At 42.8% G+C, this 21,077-nt stretch overlaps 1 protein-coding gene, 1 non-coding gene and 3 pseudogenes across 5 annotated transcripts in view; 1 reads left to right on the top strand and 4 right to left on the bottom strand.

Moving 5' to 3' along the window:
• The window catches only part of LOC114598569 (sterol O-acyltransferase 1-like), a 53,627-nt gene that overhangs the window by 18,442 nt on the left and 14,108 nt on the right, over nucleotides 1-21,077 (top strand). For all 4 annotated transcript variants that reach the window (XM_077928254.1, XM_077928256.1, XM_077928253.1 and 1 more), the window contains exons 3-11: nucleotides 2,871-2,929; nucleotides 4,134-4,279; nucleotides 6,104-6,163; nucleotides 15,214-15,321; nucleotides 15,831-16,113; nucleotides 16,692-16,770; nucleotides 17,322-17,403; nucleotides 18,615-18,660; nucleotides 19,782-19,911. In XM_077928254.1, coding sequence (XP_077784380.1) covers nucleotides 2,871-2,929; nucleotides 4,134-4,279; nucleotides 6,104-6,163; nucleotides 15,214-15,321; nucleotides 15,831-16,113; nucleotides 16,692-16,770; nucleotides 17,322-17,403; nucleotides 18,615-18,660; nucleotides 19,782-19,911 — 993 coding nt within the window. The remainder of the gene's footprint in view (nucleotides 1-2,870; nucleotides 2,930-4,133; nucleotides 4,280-6,103; nucleotides 6,164-15,213; nucleotides 15,322-15,830; nucleotides 16,114-16,691; nucleotides 16,771-17,321; nucleotides 17,404-18,614; nucleotides 18,661-19,781; nucleotides 19,912-21,077) is intronic.
• TRNAK-CUU (transfer RNA lysine (anticodon CUU)) lies at nucleotides 3,263-3,336 on the bottom strand. The gene has a single exon. It is a non-coding gene; the product is annotated as a tRNA-Lys (tRNA).
• Nucleotides 6,587-8,971, bottom strand: LOC144327680 (cytochrome c oxidase subunit 2 pseudogene; annotated as a pseudogene).
• LOC144327704 (NADH-ubiquinone oxidoreductase chain 1 pseudogene) lies at nucleotides 10,549-11,872 on the bottom strand (annotated as a pseudogene).
• Nucleotides 13,605-15,206, bottom strand: LOC114598571 (NADH-ubiquinone oxidoreductase chain 4-like; annotated as a pseudogene).

A 21,077-nucleotide genomic window follows, 5' to 3' on the forward strand; every position in this document is an offset into this window, starting at 1 on the left:
AAGATGCATCTAGGTACAGTGGTACCTCTGGTTACGAACTTAATTTGTTCCAGAGGTCCGTTCTTAACTTGAAACCGTTCTTAACCTGAGGTACCACTTTAACTAATGGGGCCTCCTCCTGCTGCTGCTGCTGCACCGCTGCCGTGCGATTTCTGTTCTCATCCTGGGGCAAAGTTCTTAACCCGAGGTACTACGGTACTTTCGGGTTAGCAGAGTCTTTAACCCGAAGTGTTTGTAACCTGAGGTACCACTGTATTCCATGCCTACAGCAAGAAGAAATTGCACTTGCATCATTGTTCCAGGTGAGTGTCCCTGCTGCAGCCCTCTTGAGCTTGAAGATAAAGAGGAATATGTTGAAATGAGCTTTCATAGGTGTATGGTGCTTGGAGTGTCTTGTATGCACAGTGCAACATAAACAAGCAGTGCAACATAAACAAGCAGCCTCTTGGAACTATGCCCATCAGAACCTACTGAAGAGAGAGGCATCATGTGCGTACATTTGTGGCACATCTTCCCTGTTACAAGTGTGTTAACAGTGGCTACCCATCCTGTCTGCACATGTCTGCAGAGCTCGTTGCAACAATTAATTCTGGTAATAATTGTTGCAATAATTAAGACCTACCTTTGGCAATGTATGTGATGTAGCAATAAATGATGTTCAAAGATGTTTGTCACAGTGCCAATGATACAGTACATTTTGTGGAGGACTTGGTGCTAATTGCTGAGACCACTGGATTTCTGACTGTTGTGAAAGACAACCTTCAATACCCTGAGGTAGAGGAAGATGAGGAAAGAACAGCAAAGAAAACTAAAATTGAGATTTATTCTCTTATATAAAACTGCACAAAAAACAAGGGCTAAACTTGGTGCTATTTTACCTATCACTCTGTATAAAGAAAAGTATAATTCAAATGCTGATTTAGGAGATGGTTGGCATTGGAAAGGAAGGGCATTCAAAGAACTCAGTGCTACCCTTTGAACCTCCAAAATCTGGAAGTTTTCAAACGAAATGAGACAGTTTTCAAAAAGCCCAGTATGAATCTGTATGAACCTTTGGTTTGCAAAGCTCATCACTGTGGTTTGTGGTTCTGAAATCACTTTTTGAAAGCAAAGCATCACCTGATATGATAGCAATGACAGGTGGTGAACGTTAGGTGTAATGAGCAGTAACCAAGCCCATCTTTTCATCTTAAGTAATCTGTATTTAATGAATCTTGTGATGCCATAACCAGGGATTTAACAACCGGTAACTACAGTATGCTCCAGGGATTGTGTTTTTGATTTTTCAAAAGGGCATGCTATCAGAGGACTCAGTTAGACTGATAGAGAAAAAGCAATTTACTGTATATGTGTTGTATGTGCAATGTAACATTTTGCCACCAGATGACGACGTGGAGTCCTGTTTTTCTCTACCTGTTTTAAATTTACAATGCTTTAAACTAAAACGCTTCTTTGATGTGTCTACATCCAGCCAGAGTTTAGTGATCTAGTGTATTTTTATTGTTTACTTGATATTTACTGTTTGATGATTGGGGTCCCACACTTGGAGGAGGAAACAATTTATTGTGGGGTGCAAGAAACTCAGACCACACCCAAACACGTGAAAGGAAACAGTTGTAGCTTCACAGAACACAGAAAGATTCAACACCTCCAATTATAGCATTCCACCTATCATGTCAACTCCTGAGGAATGCACATTGTGATCAACATGCTCTTGCGTGATCAACTTGTAGGCAGCTGCACTTTGATACTCCTTATTTTGTCATACATTGCTTAAGCAAGCATTGCCCAAGTTATCATCCTAGTTTCCAGTGATATAGCAAGCTCAATAGTTCACATAGCAAGTTCTTCACTTATCAAGCTGGTGGTTTAAGCAGAACCTCAGGCATTCCTGGCACATTCCTACACGCTTACTTAGAGCTCAGCAAAACCAAGCTAAAGGGGCTTTCATCAATAAAAAGGATTTTTATTTTTCATTGATTAATATGAATGTTCCCTTCCCTAGTTTGGCTGGAATTTTGTTCAAGATATGCCCAAATACAATTGCTGAATGCTTGTTTAATGAGAGGAATTTCAAGAAGAACCATCTAATTGCAATTCTGCAGAAACAAATTTGTTTTTGTTTTCAGAAAAACTTATTGAACTGGTGCCTGGGCTGTACCACTTGAGGGTGCAGGGGGCAAGCGGTGCATGGACGGTTGAATCATACAGATGTCCGGCAGGTGGCCAAGCTAGAATCCTTCTCCCTAGCACCTCCTTTTTTTAGTATTTGGGTAAAGGGCCCATTTGGCCCATTAGGTACAATCGTGGCCGACTCTGGGGTTGCGGCGCTCATCTCGCTTTATTGGCCGAGGGAGCCGGCGTACAGCTTACGGGTCATGTGGCCAGCATGACTAAACCGCTTCTGGCGAACCACAGCAGCGCACAGAAACGGCGTGTACCTTCCCACCGGAGCGGTACCTATTTATCTACTTGCACTTTGACTGCTTTCGAACTGCTAGGTTGGCAGGAAGTATTTGGGTAGATAAGTTTAAATGATCTGCCCCAATTAACTATGGTTTTAATGCACTCTAGGAAGCGAAGCCTTGGAAATTGGAATAGGTTGTTTTTCCTTTTGGTCAGTAGCGGACAACTAATACAGGTACATCTGGGCAGGGGAATAAGTGAAATGTTGAGGGCTAGTAACATTTGTGGACTTATTTGCAGCACTGATATTAAAATACTTTAAATTTCCAGTTTGCATACTTTTTCTGTTTTGCCTTTCATACTTGCGGACAACATTTATTTATTTATTTATTTATTTATTTATTTATTTATTTATTGTATTTATCATTGAAAATACAGCAATGATTTGTTTTTTTTCCTCTTAGGTCATGTTGACGTTGACCATTTGGTCACTCGAAAGATGCAGCTTTTGGTGGAGGCTGAGGTAAACTTATCTGAATTGTAGTTAATATGAGTTGACAAGGAGGAATCCCTAGACAGCAAAAGAAACCTCCCATTTGTGACAGATCTATGCATAGTATGGGCCTGTTAGAAATCCTAAATCCTGTAAATTGGGAGTCACTGAAACTGGGACTGCTGAAAGATTTCCTCAAATTCAAAAATTATAAACAATGCTCACTTTCATAGAATCATAGAGTTGGAATAGACCACAAGGGCCATCGAGTCCAACCCCCTGCCAAGTAGGAAACAAAGGATCATAGAGTTGGAAGAGACCATGAGGGTCATTCAGCCCAACGCCCTGCAAAGCAGGAATCTTTTACCCAATGTGGGGCTCAAACCCACGTCCCTGAGATTAAGAGTCTCATGCTCTACCAACTGAGCTATTCAGTACATCCTGTGAGCTCTTATAAACTGGAGACTAAAAGAGTATGTTTTGCATACGTTTGGTATTTGACTAGTATAACAAAAACAAAACAAAAACAAAACAAAAAGATCCTGCAGAACAAGTCAGTTTTCTGGTCAGATTTCTGTCAGATATGTTGAGTGAGTTTATTTGTAAGCAAGATGGGAGGCAGCTAGGCTAACTATGGTTTTCTTAGAAAGGCCCTGCAGTTGGCTACTTTGCTTCCACATTCTTGGGGAGCTGCTGATAGGTGGCTTAAACCAGGAATGGGGAACCAGATGTTGCTGGACTAGGAAGTCCTATCAGCGCAGACCATTGTCCCCACTGGCCGTGACTTTGACTGGGGTCCAAGAATATGTCGTCAGTTGTCAGGAAATGAGACACGTTCATGATGTGCTGTTAGCATGGTGTTAGGAAGTCAGCCTTGCATTTGAAGGTAAAGAGTAACATGCCATTTTAGCAGGCAAATTCCAGGCAATACTTATCAATTACAGTGGTACCTCAGGTTAAGTACTTAATTAGTTCCGGAGGTGTGTTCTTAACCTGAAACTGTTCTTAACCTGAAGCACCACTTTAGCTAATGGGGCCTCCTGCTGCTGCCGCGCGCCAGAGCCCGATTTCTGTTCTTATCCTGAAGCAAAGTTCTTAACCTGAAGCACTATTTCTGGGTGAGCGGAGTGTGTAACCTGAAGCGTATGTAACCTGAAGCGTATGTAACCCGAGGTACCACTGTATACTTAAGGTGTTCTCTTTTCTATTCCTTCCTTCCTCCAAATTTTATCAGCAAATGAAGCCAGCTTTCATGCAGCGAATCGACAGCCACTTTACAGAATTCGTGAATGGCTTGATTGCAAAGTCCGTGCAGCTTGAGTCTTCGTCCCCTGCCTTCTCAGCCGTGTGCTCAGAGAAAGACGGTGGCTTCAAAAGCAAGTATGTTGGTTCTTGGCTGAGTCTGAAGCAGAGTCAATTTGTTGATTTCTCTTTCTTTTTTAAAAAAACTACAACTACTCTGCTGAATATTTGTTCTTTTCACAGAGGATCAAGAGCACCTCCAGAACATGGAAAAGTTTTTGTTGTTAGAAAGTCTGTCTTGGAGTGAATATGTTAATGAGATTGTAAATTTCACTGGTGCCCTTGCTAAAGTTAAAATTGCCTTCATCCAGTGGGTGGCTTATCTTCATATCTTGCTTCTTCCTCCCAGGGGATCCCATTCATTTTTATACTGTGTAGACTGAAAGCAGGTATTCCTAATCTTTTTAAGTGCTCCAGTCAATTGGCTATTGCACATCCCAGATTCTAACAAGGATGTGGCTCTTCTGTTCTGTAGAAACTGATCTACAGACCAGAAGTGTCTATTGCTAAGCAATCCAGCCTCCTCATGGGTGGTCTGGTTCTCCAGTAAAGTTTGCGCCTATCTAGTAGTAAGGGCTTCACAATGAGCAAACAGGTGCCCTAATAGAACCAGGCTGGTCTGTCCATCTAGCCCATAATTATCTACTCTGACTGGCAGTGGTTTTCCAATGCTTATTGCAGTGGCCTTTCCCATGGCAATTTACCTGATCCTTTTAAACTGGAGGTTGGACCCAGGACCTTCTGGAGGCCATCTGTCCCTGAGTTCCTCTTCCAAGGTGTAGCAAGAGCTTTATATGCAAATGCAAATATGTAACATTAAACTTTGGTACTACTGCTTGAGGAGTCTGGGAGGAAGAGCAGATACTAGTTAGAACTATCCATACTTGGAACTTCAGCTCTAAGCAAAGCAGTCTGCTAGAATTGTTGCTGAAAAGCAATTCAGTTTTGTCTGTTTTCCTTGGGAGCAGAATGCCAGTTTCCCCTCCATTCTTGAAATCCATCACATTTCTGGGACACTGTCCTGCAGCACAAATGCTCAAGGTCTAGATGAGCATTAAGATGTGCCTTGTTCCAACTCTGGTAGATAAGAACGTTATTGGTTGTTTTACTTGGCTCAGTTGAAGGTCCTATCAGGTTGTTGTTTTGTTCCAGAAGATGCCTACCAAGATATTTTGTTGATTTGGGAACAAAATTTCCAATATAGTCGTACATTGGATCTCAAATGTCTTGGCTCCTGAACAAATTGGCTCCCAAACAATCGAAACCCGGAAGTGAGTATTCCGGTTTTCAGGCTTTTTTGGGAGCTGAACGTCTGACACGGCTTCCGATTGGGTGCAGGACGCTCCTGCAGTCAATCAGAACCTGTGCCTTGGTTTTCAACTGGTTCCGGGAGTCGAACGAACTCCCAGAACGCATTCTGTTTGAGCCCCAAGGTATGACTGTACTGGCAATTGTTTGGGCTTTCCTGATCCAAAACTGTTTGGGCTTTCTTTCTTTCTTTCTTTCTTTCTTTCTTTCTTTCTTTCTTTCTTTCTTTCTCTTTTTAGGGTATTTTTATTTGGTCTTGTTAATAAAATGTGGAAAACACAAACAAATTCTTGCTACAAAACCAGATTTTGCCATGTTAATCCAGAATGTATTTAAATTTTATTTCCCTCACCACCAATATTTCCGTAAAACTCCAAGCCGCCTAAGTCAGGGGCAGCGGATCGACAGCCACTTTACAGAATTCGCAAATGGCTTGATTGCAAAGTCTGTGCAGCTTGAGACTTCGCCCCCTGCCTTCTCAGCCGTGTGCTCAGAGAAAGACAGTGGCTTCAAAAGCAATTATGTTGGTTCTTGGCTGAGCCTGAAGCAGAGTTGATATGTTGATTTGTTGCTGAATATTTGTTCTTTTCACAGGGAATCAAGAGCACCTCCAGAACATGGAAAAGTTTTTGTTGCTAGAAAGTCTGTCTTGGAGTGAGTATATTAATTAGATTTTATATTTTACTAGAGCCCTTGCTAAAGTTAAAGTTGCCTTGATCCGGTGGGTGGCTTATCTGCACATCTCGCTTCTCCCTCCCAGCAGATCCCATTCATTTTTATACTGTGTAGACTGAAAGTTGGTATTCCTAACCTTTATAAGTGTTCTAGCCAATTGGCTATTGCACATCCCAAATTCTAACTTGGATGTGGCTGGATTCTGGATTCACAGGGGCTGTTCTGTTCTGTAGAAACTGGTCTGCAGAATAGAATAGGCATCCCCAAACTCGGCTCTCCAACTGTTTGGGGACTACAACTCCCATCATCCCTGGCTAACAGGAGCAGTGGTCAGGGATGATGGGAATTGTAGTCCCAAAAACATCTGGAGGGCCGAGTTTGGGGATGCCTGGAATGGAATGTCTATTGCTGGGTAATCCAAACTCCTCATGGGTGGTCTGGTTCTCCAATAAAGTTTGTCCCTAACTTCTTTTATATTCTGCCTAGGAGAACCCATAACGGAATGGTACCTTGGCCCATGTAGGTTCAGATTTGGATGTGATACAGTCCTGTGTTCTCCAGGGCTCCTTTGGAGGCCAGGTGGGATTATCAATTTAATAATAAATGAAGCACTCTAAGCCTGTGAGACCCAAATATTTACATAGCATGGAGTGGGGATTACAAAAGGCTTCAGTTGGTGCAAAATGGGAGAATGTCCAAGTGAAATGTGGTCTACAGCAGCTCTGTGGAGTTCTGGCCTGTTCTGGCATCCTAATTTGACCCGCAAGGCCACCTTCCTCAAACTGGGTACACCTGTGGGACAGGTAAAGATGCAGTTCCCTACTGAAAGCAGGTTTGCTGACACCACCAATCAGCTGATTGGCAGTGCCTACGAAGCCCTGTGCCTTTGCTTACGTGGTTTGATTTCAAACCACGCAGGCACAGGAAACTGGGTTTGCTGGCACAGTTGACCATTGGTGCCTGCAAAGCCTTGTTCCAGTTTTGATTTCAAACTGCATGGGCAAAGGACTTGCCATGATGTCATTATTACAGCAATAAGGGTTGCTGAGGCTAGCATGAAAATTAGGAATCAGGGGTCTGGGTTAAGTTGAGACATGTCACTAAGGGAAGCAGATTTCCCTCTCTAGCTTAAAAGGCTAGTGCTGTAAGTTAGCTTCTTAGTGATGAGGAGATTATTATTTTAGATCATGCTTCGAAGTATTTGAGGGGTGTTGATTCTACTACAATAGGTATAAAGCTGTGGTTTGATCTGCAAATTTCTGAACATTACCCATAAAATAGGCCCGGGTGAGATGTAATTAAGGTTGTTTGATTTAATTGACCTGGGACTGCATCTGTTTTAATGCCGAGTGCTAGAATTGCCCATGAGTGCAGGATATCTTCTGCTGGGGGATGGGGGATTCTCTTGGGACTACAACTCGATGATCAACTTCTAGTAGGCGGAAATTTCTGGGATGTAGGTTGCATGTTGGGACTATGTAGGAGTCAAACAGCAGATTTTCATAGTCTGTATAGTCATAGCTTCAGTATCAGTGGTGGCCAATGGCTTCAATAGTTAAATGAGAGATGTTAATTTCATCTATTAAATAAAGGATCTGGAGGGAGGGGAGTGCAATTAGGATTAAAATTATTGCGGGGAGGATAATTCAGATTATTTCCACTTCTTGGGCATCTATAGTATTAGTGTGAGTTTTGTTGATAATATAAGACTAATAATATATAGTACTAAGGCACTGATTAAAAAAACAATTATTATGCATGGTCATGGAAGTGAAGAAGTTCTTATATAATGGGGGAGGCTGCATTTTCGAAGCCTAGTTGTGCTGGGATGGAGGGCAGGGCACAAGGAGAAGGGGGCGACAGAGGACAAGATGGTTGGATAGTGTTTTCGAGGTTACCAGCATGAGTTTGACCAAACTGCGGGAAGTAGTGGAGGACAGAGGTGCCTGGCGTGCTCTGGTCCATGGGGTCACGAAGAGTCGGACACGACTAAACGACTAAACAACAACAACAAGTTGTGCTGGGTGTGCCACATAGGCTTGATTGACCTATAATTTAGCGCTGACAGAGCTATGTAATTTATTTACTAGGACCTCATAAGGAGAGAAACTTAAGAGGCTGTGTGACTGGCTTGAAAGTGGTTAGAGGTGTTTCAAGTCCCCCCTCCCTTGAGGTTTGTACATAGGTTGATACTTCGTAGGTAAGATATGGAGGCGGGCAGCCGAGAAGTCATTCCTTGTTTGTGTTTGTTAATTCGAGGGTAAGTACTTCATGTTTAGCTCCCAGAGCTTCTCAGATAATAAATATTATTATAATTACTGCTGTCAGTGAAATTAAGGAGCCAACTGATGAAAGAGTATTGCAGAGGGTGTATGCATCTGGATAGTCGGAGTAACGTTGGGGCATGCCCGCTAATCTGAGGAAATGTTGTGGAAAGAATGTTATGTTTTGTTTGGTAAATATTATGCCAAACTGAATTTTTGTTCATGAGGAATGCAAAGTGTTATGTACTGAAGTTCTCACCCTGGGCCAGCAGGGGGATACTGTAGATAGTTATGCAAATGAAGGATCGAAAGTGACGTTCAGTGATTGGATAGTTTTAGAAAGTTGCTACAGTAAAGTTGTACTGGAGCTCTATATAAGCAGGCTGACTGAGCCCTTCAGTTCAGTTCTGTTGTGGCCTCTGAATAAAGAAGAGCTGTTTGAAGAATCGCTGTGTCATCTGATATGTTCACCCACAACTTAACACAAAGTATAACCTGTAAAGAGCAGAAATCAGTGGACAAATCCACCTATAATTGCAAATACAGCTCCTGTTGATAAGGACATAGTGGAAATGGGCAACTACATAGTAGGTATCATGAAGAATAATATCTAACGAGGAGTTGGCTAAAATAATACCTGTAAGGCCGCCTACCGTAAATAAAAAAAATGAATCCCAGGGCCCAAAGTATAGCGGCATCCCATTTAATTGTTCAGCCTTGAAGGGTTGCGAGTCAACTAAAAACTTCTACTCCAGTAGGAATGGCAGTAATTATTGTGGCTGAGGTAAAATAGGCTCAGGTGTCAATGTCCATACCTACGGTAAATATGTGGTGGGCCCATACAATGAAGCCTAGAAAGCCAATTGATAGTATGGCTCACACTATACCTATGTAGCTGAATGGTTCTTTTTTTCCTGCATAGTAAGTGGCGATATGGGAAATTAAGCCAAAGCCAGGGAGAATGAGGATGTATACTTCGTGATGACCAAAAAATCAAAATAGGTGTTGGTAGATGTTAAGTTGTGGGTGAACATATCAGATGACACAGCGATTCTTCAAACAGCTCTTGTTTATTCATAGGCCAGAACAGAACTGAACTGAAGGGTTCAGCCAGCCTGCTTATATAGAGCTCAACTAGCACACAACAGTAACCATTTTCTATAACTATCCAATCACTGAACGTCACTTTCGATCCCTTATTTGCATATGTGGACCTGAACTATCTACAGTATCCCCCTGCTGGCCCAGGGTGAGAACTTCAGTACATAACAGTAGAGAATTGGGTATCCTCCTCCTGCTGGGTCAAAAAATGATGTGTTTAGGTTTCGATCTGTTAGTAGCATTGTAATTCCTGTGGCCAAGACGGGAAGCTTAGTATAAGTTAAGCGCATGTAAAATATTAGGCTTAGTAAAGTGGTTAAGGCGAGGGCAGTTGCTAGTGGGATGAGGTGGTTGGTAGTTAATTCTTCTAGAATCAATCATTTAGGTAAGAAGCCAGTTAATGGGGGGAGTCCCCCTAATGCTATAAGGGTAATTATTGTGATGGTGGAGAGTGTTGGAGAGATTACTCATATTGTTCCTAAATCTTTGGCGGTTTTTGCAGTTGAAGTGATGAAAATTAGGAACATGGAGGTAGTTATTAATGGATAAATTATTAAGGTTAGAAGAAGAAGTTTCTGGCAGATAGGGGAGATGGCAGCTATTCAGCCTAGGGGTCCGATTGACGAAAATGCTATGATTTTTCATAGTTGGGTTTGATTTAGTCCAGATCATCCTCCAGTTAAGGTAGAGGAAATAGCTAGTAGTAATAAAATTGTTGTCGGGAGTTGATTAGAAGTTATATATAGTAGAGATATTGGTGGTAATTTTTGTCATATTGCAATAATTAGAGCAGTTGTTATGCCTCGTATGACTTTTGGGTGTCAGAAGTGAACCAGGCCCAATTTTATGGCTAGGGCAATTGTTAGCATGGTGGGGGCTGGTTGCGTGGTGAGTTGAGTAATATCTCAAATTCCAGTGTGTCGCATTAAGAATGCTTGAAAATAAAATGATGGATAAGGCCATTGCTTGAATGATAAAATATTTTGTTGTGGCTTCAGTGGCTCATGGATGATGTTGTTTGGCCAGGATTGGGTTAATGGCTAGGGTGTTTAATTCTAGTCTAATTCAGGCTAGAAATCAATGGTAGCTCCGAGGGCCAAGCTGGAGATTAAAATGGATAAGATGTAGGGGTTCATTAGTAAAGGAAGGGTTTAACCAACATTTTTGGGGTATGGGCCCAAGAGCTTTATTAGCTGACTTTACTAGAAGGTAGTATAGTGGCAGCAGAGGGTTTTGGAGTCTCAGGTGTGGGTTCGAATCCCATTCTTCTGGAGGAGGTGAGGGATTATAAATCCCTGTGATTTACTCTATCAAAGTATTCCCTAATTTCTCGGGCACACATCTTGGTAATAGTTATTAATTTAGTGGCGGGAACCCTGATAGTGAGATTGGAAGTGAGATATACCACAAGTATAGTGCTAGTGTGGCAGGGAGAAATTGTTTTCATAGGAGGTGTATTAATTGATCATAACGAAATCGTGGGTAAGAGGCTCGAGCCCATAAGAATCCAGTGGTCAGTAGGGTAGTTTTTGCTATTAGGTTAATTGTAAATAATTCTGTTTGTGTGGTTATGGTAGGCCTAAAGAATAAAATACATGAGAGGGTGTTTATCATCAAAATGTTTATGTATTCGGCTAGGAAGAAAAGTGCAAACGGACCTGCTGCATATTCGACATTAAACCCTGAGACAAGTTCAGATTCCCCCTCAGTTAAATCAAATGGTGCGTGATTTGTTTCTGCTAGGGTTGATAAGAATAATATTATTGCGAGGGGTCAAGTGGGTAGGATTAGTCAAATGTGTTCTTGTGTAATGATAAGGGTGTGTATTGAGAAGGTGCCAGTCAGTCTAATAATTGAAAGTGGAATAATGGCCAGGGTAACTTCATATGAGATTGTTTGTGCAATGGCTCTTAGGGCCCCTATTGGGGCGTATTTTGAGTTAGATGCTCATCTGGACCATAAGATTGTGTAGACTATTATGCTTAAGAGGGCAAGAAGAAATAGAAGGCCTAAGTTTATGTCTGCTAGGGGGTGTGGTATTGGTACTGGAGTTCATATTATGAAGGCTAGTAAAAGAGCTAAAGTTGGTGGCAGGATAAATAATATAGGGGATGTGTATGTTGGGCGAATGGGCTCTTTAATAAATAGTTTTACTCCATCAGCAATTGCTTGTAATATGCGAAAGGCCTACTATGTTTGGACCTTTTCAGAGTTGCATAGAGCCTAAAATTTTGTGTTCAAGTAGCATTAGAAATGCTACGGCAATGAGAATGGGAATGATGTATGTAACAGGATTAATAATATAGGATATAAATTTATGCATTATTAAGAAGGGAATTTGCTTCCCTGTAGAAAGATTTTAGGTCTTTTGCATTACTTGACTCTGCCACCTTAATAAACCCTAATTTTGGGGTGGAGGGGTGGCATGTTTATTACTTAAGCGGTGGTCAGTAGTTTTAATTGGGACGTTCTTTTGGTATAGGTCCTACTATCTTGGTTCTTTTGTACTGAGGACAGTGCCGCATAGATAGAAACCGACTTAGATTTCTCCGGTCTGAACTCAGATCACGTATGACTTTAATCGTTGAACAAACAAACCTTTTATGGCGGCTGCACCATTGGGGTGTCCTGATTCAACATTGAGGTTGTAAACCCCCTTGTCGATATGGACTGTAGAAGGGGATGACACTGTTATCCCTGGGGTAACTTGGTTCATTGATCAGACAATATGCGGGTTATTGCTGGATCTTATGGTTATTTTTGGTGTGCTAATCTTGATGAAATGGGTTTCATATTTTGGAAGTTTTTTTATGCTCCGAAGTCGCTCCAACTAAAAACCTAAGGAAGCATGATTTAATGGTCTTGGTTTTGAAGCTCCACAGGGTCTTCTCGTCTTATGGGTTTATTCCAGCTTTTGTATTGGAGGATCAATTTCTTTGGCTAGTCTGTAAGAGACTGTTTAGTCCTCATTTAGCCATTCACTCCAGTCCCTATTTAAGGGACAAGTGATTATGCTACCTTTGCATGGTTAAGATACCTTGGCCGTTTAAAGAGTCACTGGGCAGGCGGGACTGGAATGAATGGCCCTATAGGATAATGTATATTTAATTTTTCATGGGGTAAATCAGTTAATGCACTATATACATAACAGTAAATAGATAATCACATGTGTATCTGAAGAAGTGTGCATGCACACGAAAGCTCATACCAAGAACTAACTTAGTTGGTCTTTAAGGTGCTACTGGAAGGAATTTTTTTTGTTTTCACATGTAGTAAGTACAAGTAAAGCGGCAGGTGTAGAAGGAGGCAAAAAAGCCGCATAAAGCAGCTTGATGGCGATGATGGCGGATAATTTTATAGAGGTTAGCATAGTAGTTGGAGTTGGTTTTGTTGGTAAAATAGTGGCTATGAGGATTAGGCCTGTTAGAAGGCTTCCAATGGCAAGACGAATAAAGGGGTTAGTAAGGGTCGGGGGTGTTTCATTTATAATGGATGTTGTTGTTCGTGGTGTATTTAATTGGATGTAAAAAGTTATTCGTAAGGTGTAGGTTGCGGTTGCTATTGTTGCAAAAAGTGTAAGTATAAGGCAGGGGTCTGCAACCTTTAAGACAAAAAGAGCCACTTGGACCCGTTTCCGAAGGGGAAAAAAAACTGGGAGCCGCAAAACCATTGCGACATTTAAAGCATGTGCGCCGCTGCCCTCCGATCTGACAGTGGGTGGGAAGGTGACGTCAGGACAGTGCGTGACTAACGCACGCACCGCCCTCATGCGATGTCACAGCCAGTACAGCGCCCGCCACAGTGGGGAGTGTCGGGGCGCACAATGTGCCTCCTCCCCTCGCTAGTATCCGCCCCGGAGCCGCGGCAAAGGTGTAAAAGAGCCACATGCGGCATTTCTGTGTGCTGCTCTGGTTCGCCAGAAGCGGCTTAGTCATGCTGGCCACATGATCCGGAAGCTGTACGCCGGCTCTCTCGACCAATAAAGCGAGATGAGCGCCGCAACCCCAGAGTCAGTCACGACTGGACCTAATGGTCAGGGGTCCTTTTACCTTTTTTTATCCTGAAATTAGGGTGGGTTTTAGAATTAGAAGTCCTAGGGGCAGCAAATGTAGGATAAGGATAAGATGTTCTCGAGCATGGGTGGGAGGGAGAAGGCGAAATTGATTTGAAACGGCTCCACGTTGGGTTATTAAGAATATGTATCGGAAATAAGTGGCAGTAATGAGGGTTCCAACCCCGGTGATGATGATGGTGGGGGATGATCAGTTAAATAGGGCAGTAATACAGTGGTGCCTTGCAAGACGAAAATAATCCGTTCCGCGAGTCTCTTTGTCTAGCGGTTTTTTCGTCTTGCAAAGCAACCCTATTAGCGGCTTAGCGGATTAGCGCTATTAGCGGTTTAGCGGCTTAGCGGCTATTAAATGCTTAGCGGCTTAGAAAAGGGAGGGGGAGCGGAAAAAAAGTGCAAGACTCGCAAGACGTTTTCGTCTTGCGAAGCAAGCCCATAGGGAAAATCGTCTTGCGAAGCAGCTCAAAAACGGAAAACCCTTTCGTCTAGCGGGTTTTTCGTCTTGCGAGGCATTCGTCTTGCGGGGCACCACTGTAATTAATAACTCACCAAGTAGGTTGGTTGAGGGGGGCATGGCTGTATTGGTTAAGTTAATGAATAATCATCAAGTTGATATTAATGGGAAGGCAAGTTGTAGGCCTCGTACAAGAAGTAAAGTTTGGGTGTGTGCGCACACATAATTAGTGTTTGCTAGAGCAAAGAGGGCTGAGGAAGTTAGGCCATCTGCAATTATTAGGGTTATGGCTCTGGTCAAGCCTCATGGTGTTTGTATAATAATAGCAGAGGTTACTAGGCCCATATGACTTAGGGATGAGTAGGCGATGAGAGCCTTCAGGTCTGCTTGTCGTAGGCAAATTGAACTAGTTATTACAATACCTCATGGGGCTAAAATTATGATCAGGAATATGAGGGTAGGTGGGTAGGGGTTTAATATGGATGAAATACGAATCAGGCCGTATCCTCCTAATTTTAATAAAATTGCGGCTAATACTATAGAACCAGCGATTGGGGCCTCGACGTGGGCTTTTGGAAGTCAAAGATGTAAACCATATACGGGTAATTTGACTAAAAGGCAGAGCGATCCCAGTGGGGTGCCATCGTGGCTGCGCCCCCACAAACGGTGTGCCATGCCCCCAGGACATGCACCACGCCCCTGTGGGCAGCGCGTCACACCCCTGGGATGCGTGCCACGCCCCCCAGGACACACTCCAGCTACGCCCCCACCTGCTCTCCGCCCCCCGGTGCATGAAGCTCCGCCACTGCCTGCTGGTTGGAAACAGTTCGGGAATCTCTTTCTCTTGTACAGCGGCACTTCTTTCCATACTACCCCCTCTAAAAAGTGGTGAAGGTCTTATATTTGTTGACAGATGAATTTTGCAGAACATATGCAGAGAAATTGCACTGAGAAAGAGTGATCGCATGTTACATTTGAAGGAGAAAACGCAAATGGCCCAGGGAAGCCATGGCCACATCCTCCGAATCTTCTGACCATATTCCTGTTGCTTTCAGCTCTTAAGTTTAATCACTGGAAGTCCTGGAGTTTGTCCCCACCCCCCGAAATGTTCTAATGTACTTCTTATAATTATTTTCCTCAGTGAGCTATTTGAAGTGAAAGACATCCGGACCATACATCATGTGTTCATTGCTTTCTTCATCATGATCATTCTCTGCACCCTCATAGTAGACTCCATTGATGAAGGAAGGTAGGAAAATATTGAAGGGATCAGCTGGAGGTTTGTTTGTTTCTGTTTTGTTTTAGTGTTGGACTTGAGTCATTTCATACCTGAACCAATGAAAATGTATCTGCATGCAAAGTCTTGGAAGATGTGGAGCCCTCTCAGTACTAACTGAAAGGCTGCAGGCTATGCCACAATAACTACAAGTTTTCCCACATGCGTGTGCTTATCCAAGGGGTCCTGTATAAAACCTTAGGGTGTATACTTAAGTTCAGTATTTGTTTCATAACATTTATACACTGCCTGATTCTAAAAGGAACCTCAAAGCGGTTTACGAAAGATAAAACAAGAAAACCATGAAAAAAATCACAACCATACTCTGATACATACAAAACTTAAAATACTAAAAAAGACTAAAAGTACCTCAACTTTCATTATAGAATTCCTTAGCTGTTACTGCTTTAACTTGATGGAAGATATATTTTAACCCAAGTATATGATTTTAATGTTCTGTGTTGTTTGAATCTCTTTTGAAGGTTGGTGGTGAAGTTTGATCTCCTGGTCTACGCTTTTGGCAAATCCTCTGTCGTTGCTTCCACTTGGCTTTACATGTTCCTGTCCACCCTGACTGTGCCCTATGGGCTCTTCCTGCTGTGGGCCCAGGGCTACCATGGTTCCTCCCACAAGACAATCCGCTCCGCTTTCTTTGGGGGTCTCCTCATGATCTTCCAGATATTTGGGCTTGGAGTGGGACCAGCTTACATAGCCGTCGCCTACAATTTACCACCAGCCTCTGCTGCCATAGTGACCTTTGAGCAGGTGAGTTTCATGTGGAGAGCTAGTTTCTTCTGGATGTAGCTCAAGGTCATTTCACAAAGCTTGAATTAGCAAAATGCTGCTTTATGCCAGGATTTGAGTCCTTAGCTAACCTGTAATTTTGTGTACACATTCTACTTTTGCTTCTGCCTGACTTGGGGAAATATTAACGGTGACAAGTTTTCATTTTTTCCAAGAGATTGAACCTAAGGGTGTTAGAAATGGTCAGATGCAAAAAGAAACGCACCATAATTCTTAAGGTCTAGTAGGTACTTCTGTTTTCAGATACGCTGATGGTTTAAACCACTGTAATAACTTGCTGCAAACACCCTCTTTTTGAGCACGATGAAGGAGAGAGCAATGCCAGTACAACTGGAAGCATTCTTGGAGGATACTGATTCTCTCGACCTCTTGCATTCTGGGTGCAGACCTGGCTTGAGACGGAATCTGCTTTGGTTTCACCTTCATCAAAAGAGGGGCAGAGGAGCTTTTGATGCTATTGACCATGGTATCCTTCTGGACCATCTCTCACTTAATTGTAAGATGTCAAATACATTTTATCTGTTACTCCACTCCTTTAGGTGCGCCTGCTGATGAAAGGCTACTCTTTCATTAGGGAGAATACTTCTCGAATACTTTCCTTTACGCCACAGAAGACAAGTGAGTGACTGTTTCCTACAATAATTGTACAGCTGTGGGGATGAAGGCACCCTCCCTTCTTCCTGTTCTGAGGGTTGGGTTCTGTGACATGGAGACAATTCAAAGACCTGTTCTAGTTCAGAAGAATGTGTGTATGGGCCTCCCCATGTTTTGCAAGATTACCAATACCATGCAGCTTGGCAGTCTTCTAATGCTTATTGGAATAGGAGTACACATCTTGCAAAGGATATAAGAGAATCCTGGGTTTAATGGAACAGGGAAAAGTGCTCTGACAATAGGGGGGTTATTTGGGGTGGGAGGGCGTTTGGGGTGGACTAGAGGTAAGGGACTTGTCACAGACTTGTCTTACTCATTGGGGAAAAAAAGTAGAATAAGAATGGCATACAAACCATCTTCTTGGACTGAGAAATTGTATAAATGTATTACTGTTAAACTCAAGCATTAATGAACAGTTTGAGACCCATAGAAAATAGGATGGAACCCTGTGAGTTTATGTTTTAGTATGTGGCATTATCTGGTACTAAACAGCTCTCTCCCTTCTGCTTTTTCAGACACCGTTCAAGTTCCTAAAGTTTCCCAGTACCTGTATTTCCTCTTTGCTCCCACCCTTATTTACAGAGATGCCTATCCCCGGTAATGTCAATGTAGTTGCTCCATTGTGACTTGGCAATTCTTATAGCCATTGTGATGGTGAGGTTGGACTGGATGCATGCTTCACAATGGAGGGCATAACACACGGGTTGGGGACCTCAGGCCCAGGGGGCAAGTGCAGTCCTCTGCAGTGGCGTAGCATGGTGGCGTCACAGGCACGGTTGCCCTGGGCGCAAAATTGTTATGGATGCAAAAGTTTAACACTCGGGGCAGCCTCAATATAACTGCACATTGTGTCGCTGGGGTCCGTTGAAAACAGCTTCTCCATGCGAAACAGGAGGGACCTCTCTAGACCACAGAACGACTCTTCTTATGTCTCCTGGGCGATGCGGATAGTATTAGGCAGTTGAATGTGTTTCCCTCCCTCCCACCCAACCTGTCCGCACGGCCCCAGGCAACCCACGCTACACCACTGGCCTCTGAGCCTCTCTATCTATTGCACTACCCACTTTTGCCTCTGACCCTACCCACTGCTGGGTCTCTAACTTAACTCATGGTCCTGAATTTCAGTGGGTCTTCTCTGAGTAAAGGTTAGTTGAAGACAACCATTTGTTTCTCTGAATTTTCCCGGAGCAAGCCTAGTAGGATCCAAAATGGATTGGTTCAATGCATATCTCTTTTGAGCACATACATCAGAGCTTTTTGTTTCTGGTTCCAGTAACAAGTGCTGAGTCTGACCATTTTGGCTTTAAGATATTCTACACTTCATGGGTTTTGATGGGGTTTTTTATATATAAGGTTCTAGAGTTCCTTTGTATAAGTTGCTGTGTTATACAGCGTTGTCTTTCTATTTTTCATGGTATTCCACATTCTGCAGTCTGTATCCTATTGCCCTCAACTACTCCTTTCCTTCTTTATGCAAAATAATGAACTGTTAAAAAAAAAAATAGTGCAGCTGCACATTTAGTAAAACATGCCATTTGAGCAAAGCCATAACTAGCAAACAAACTTTCTTACTTTAAATATTTGCTGTTCTGGAATAGAAATTGGATTGTGTTTACTGCAGACTACATCAGCTCTGCTATTATTATTTCTTTTGCACTTATTAGTTGCTTTTATTATGGAAAGTAACTCAAAGTGATTTGCTGTCTAGCAGTTGTTTGTAAAATTCTTGCAAATTGGGTTTCAGTTGATGCCAAGCAAGTTCTTATCTTGATTTAGGTGTAATGACTGTGATTTCCTTTTCTTTTCAGAAATCCTACAATAAGATGGAGCTATGTAGCTACCATGTTTGCAGAGGTTAGGTATTTCTGTTCCTTTGGGGATTTCTGTGTTTCTGCAGATAATTATACAGCCTTGAAAGCTGATAAGAGTTACTGGTTCATAAAAATATGTACTAGCCTACTGGAGTGCACAAGCCTGTATTACTTATTTTTATTTTGGCATTAAAAAAATAGACACAATGCTTTCTGAAGCTTCCATGCCTGCTCACCTGGAATTGCATCCTATTCCCTTAGATTTGGATCACTGAATGAATAATTACCCCTAAACTAATGACAAACACACCTTCCCATTGTAAGATAAATAAAACAGTTTCACTTCTCAGGATACAATAGTACTAAATGACAAGGCTTCCGAAACCGACTTATAACCGATGCCTGTGTGCTAGTCCTCTTATCATCTGTAAACATTTTCCAGAGTTTAGGAAATTATGAACAGTGCAGCAATCTGTATAGTGTATTTTTATTTTGCCGAGTGGAGCAGATCAGCTAATTTCAAGCACGGTCGTATTTCTCAAATGGAGACGTAGTCCTTCCCTGGGCTGGGCTAGCCGTGCAGTGTCACATATCCTAAAAGTTCAAAGGACAATCTTGGATAAAAATATAGTCTGTTAATCAGTCTCTACTCGTGGGACCTGCTCCTTGCAGGACAATGAAACCGCTACCACGGCAGCTGCTGTCGGTAAAGCAGGTGTTCCACCTGGGCCCCTCCACATATACACATCCCAGCAGCGCACCTACCCAGGCCTCCCAACTGCTGGCATAGTAATTCTGCACATGGTGGAGCCCACGTGGAATGCCGTTTATCTGAAAGAAGCACGGACTAGCGTAGTGTCCCTGAAATGATTGGTCAGCTGTTGCCTACGGCTGCATACATACCGGACATTCAAAGCACCTGGCTCCCCCCACAAAGAATCTTGGGAACTGCAGTTTATTAAGGGTGCTGGGAATTAGAGCTCGGGGGGGGGCGTTTTAAAGTGCATGTCTAAGGATTCTTTGGGGAATGCCATGTGCGTTAAATGTATGATCTTTACTCAGCTTAGATCTGTGCATATTGGTAACTGGGATCAGCTTTCTCTCTTACGGATTCCTCCTGTGCTACTTTTATAATCAGGGGCTTTTGTTTTTACTCCTCTCTAGGTCCTTGCGTCACTCTTCTATGTGTACTATATAAGTGAAATATACATCTTTCCTGTATTTCGGAAATATGGCGGAGAGCACTTTAATGTACGAGGGCTGGTCCTTTGCATCTTGCACACCATGCTTCCAAGTGAGTGCTTTTGCGTATCACCCTGGCCCCTTTTAATTCTGGAATATTTCTAAGCAACAAATAAATAATCAGATACAGTGGTGATATTGGCAACAACTGGCAGTGTATGGCCTGTTGGATATGTGATCTTAGCTTTGTAGTTCCCTGACTTGTAGGGTTCATGAAAACCTTTTACTGGGGCAACAGCTGAAGCTGAGCGTGAATCTCACTGTTCTGAGAGAGAACATGGGAAGTTGCCTTACACCGATCAGACCACTGGCCCATCTAGCTCAGGGTCGTCCACACTGACCAGGAGTGGATCTCCAGGGTTTCCAGACAAGGAACATTTCCTGGCTCTACCTGGAGATGCTGCAGATTGACCTTTTGCATGCCCTCACTCCCACTGAGCTACTGCTCTTCTCTCTGAACAGCTTTTGCAGTATGTTCCTTAATAACAGCAGTCCTGGTAGACTGGAGAAGGTGCGATCCTGCTTCATCCAACTCTGCTTTTTAGTCTTGTGTTGGGGATGCAAGCAGTTGTTAGTTTCTGGACTCAGTTCAAAGTGCTGGTTTTGACCTATAAATCCTCATGCGGCTCAGGACCCCAACACCAGAAGGGCTTCCTCTCTGCTGGTAAACCAGCCTGGTCACTGCATAAGGAGGAGTGGAGGGTGGAACATGGAAAGGGACCCTTTTAGTGGTGGCTCCCTGATTGTAGAATGCGGCCCCCAGGGAAGAGTGTCTGGCTCCATCATTGTTTTAGATGCCAGTCAAAAAACAGACAATGGTTCCTAATGGGAGGGTAATCAGTTATTTACATGGTCATTGTCAAGCGAGGGGCCAAAATCACTCCCCAGGTTCGTCCCATTAAATAAGAAATTCAACCAAGGATTCCAGCAAGACAGTACCCGTTTATTAACTTTACTGCAGTCAAGGACAGTCCCCTAAAATGGTGGGTACTGTACTGATCCTGTACTGTACTGGTTTCAAGACACTTTTATATTCTTTCACATACAGTTTACATCATGCTAAATATATAACGAGTTCTACGTTGTCCATTATGCATTAGCGATGACATGACATCCTCATGCTCTGGTCATGTTACCTCCATGCTCTGGTCAAGACCCCCTTACAAGTCATCACTTAGTACAATAGACTAACCTCAGACTAGAACAGCCAAGTCAAAC

This window comes from Podarcis muralis, chromosome 5 (genome assembly GCF_964188315.1).
Source record: "Podarcis muralis chromosome 5, rPodMur119.hap1.1, whole genome shotgun sequence".
NCBI lineage: Eukaryota > Metazoa > Chordata > Lepidosauria > Squamata > Lacertidae > Podarcis > Podarcis muralis.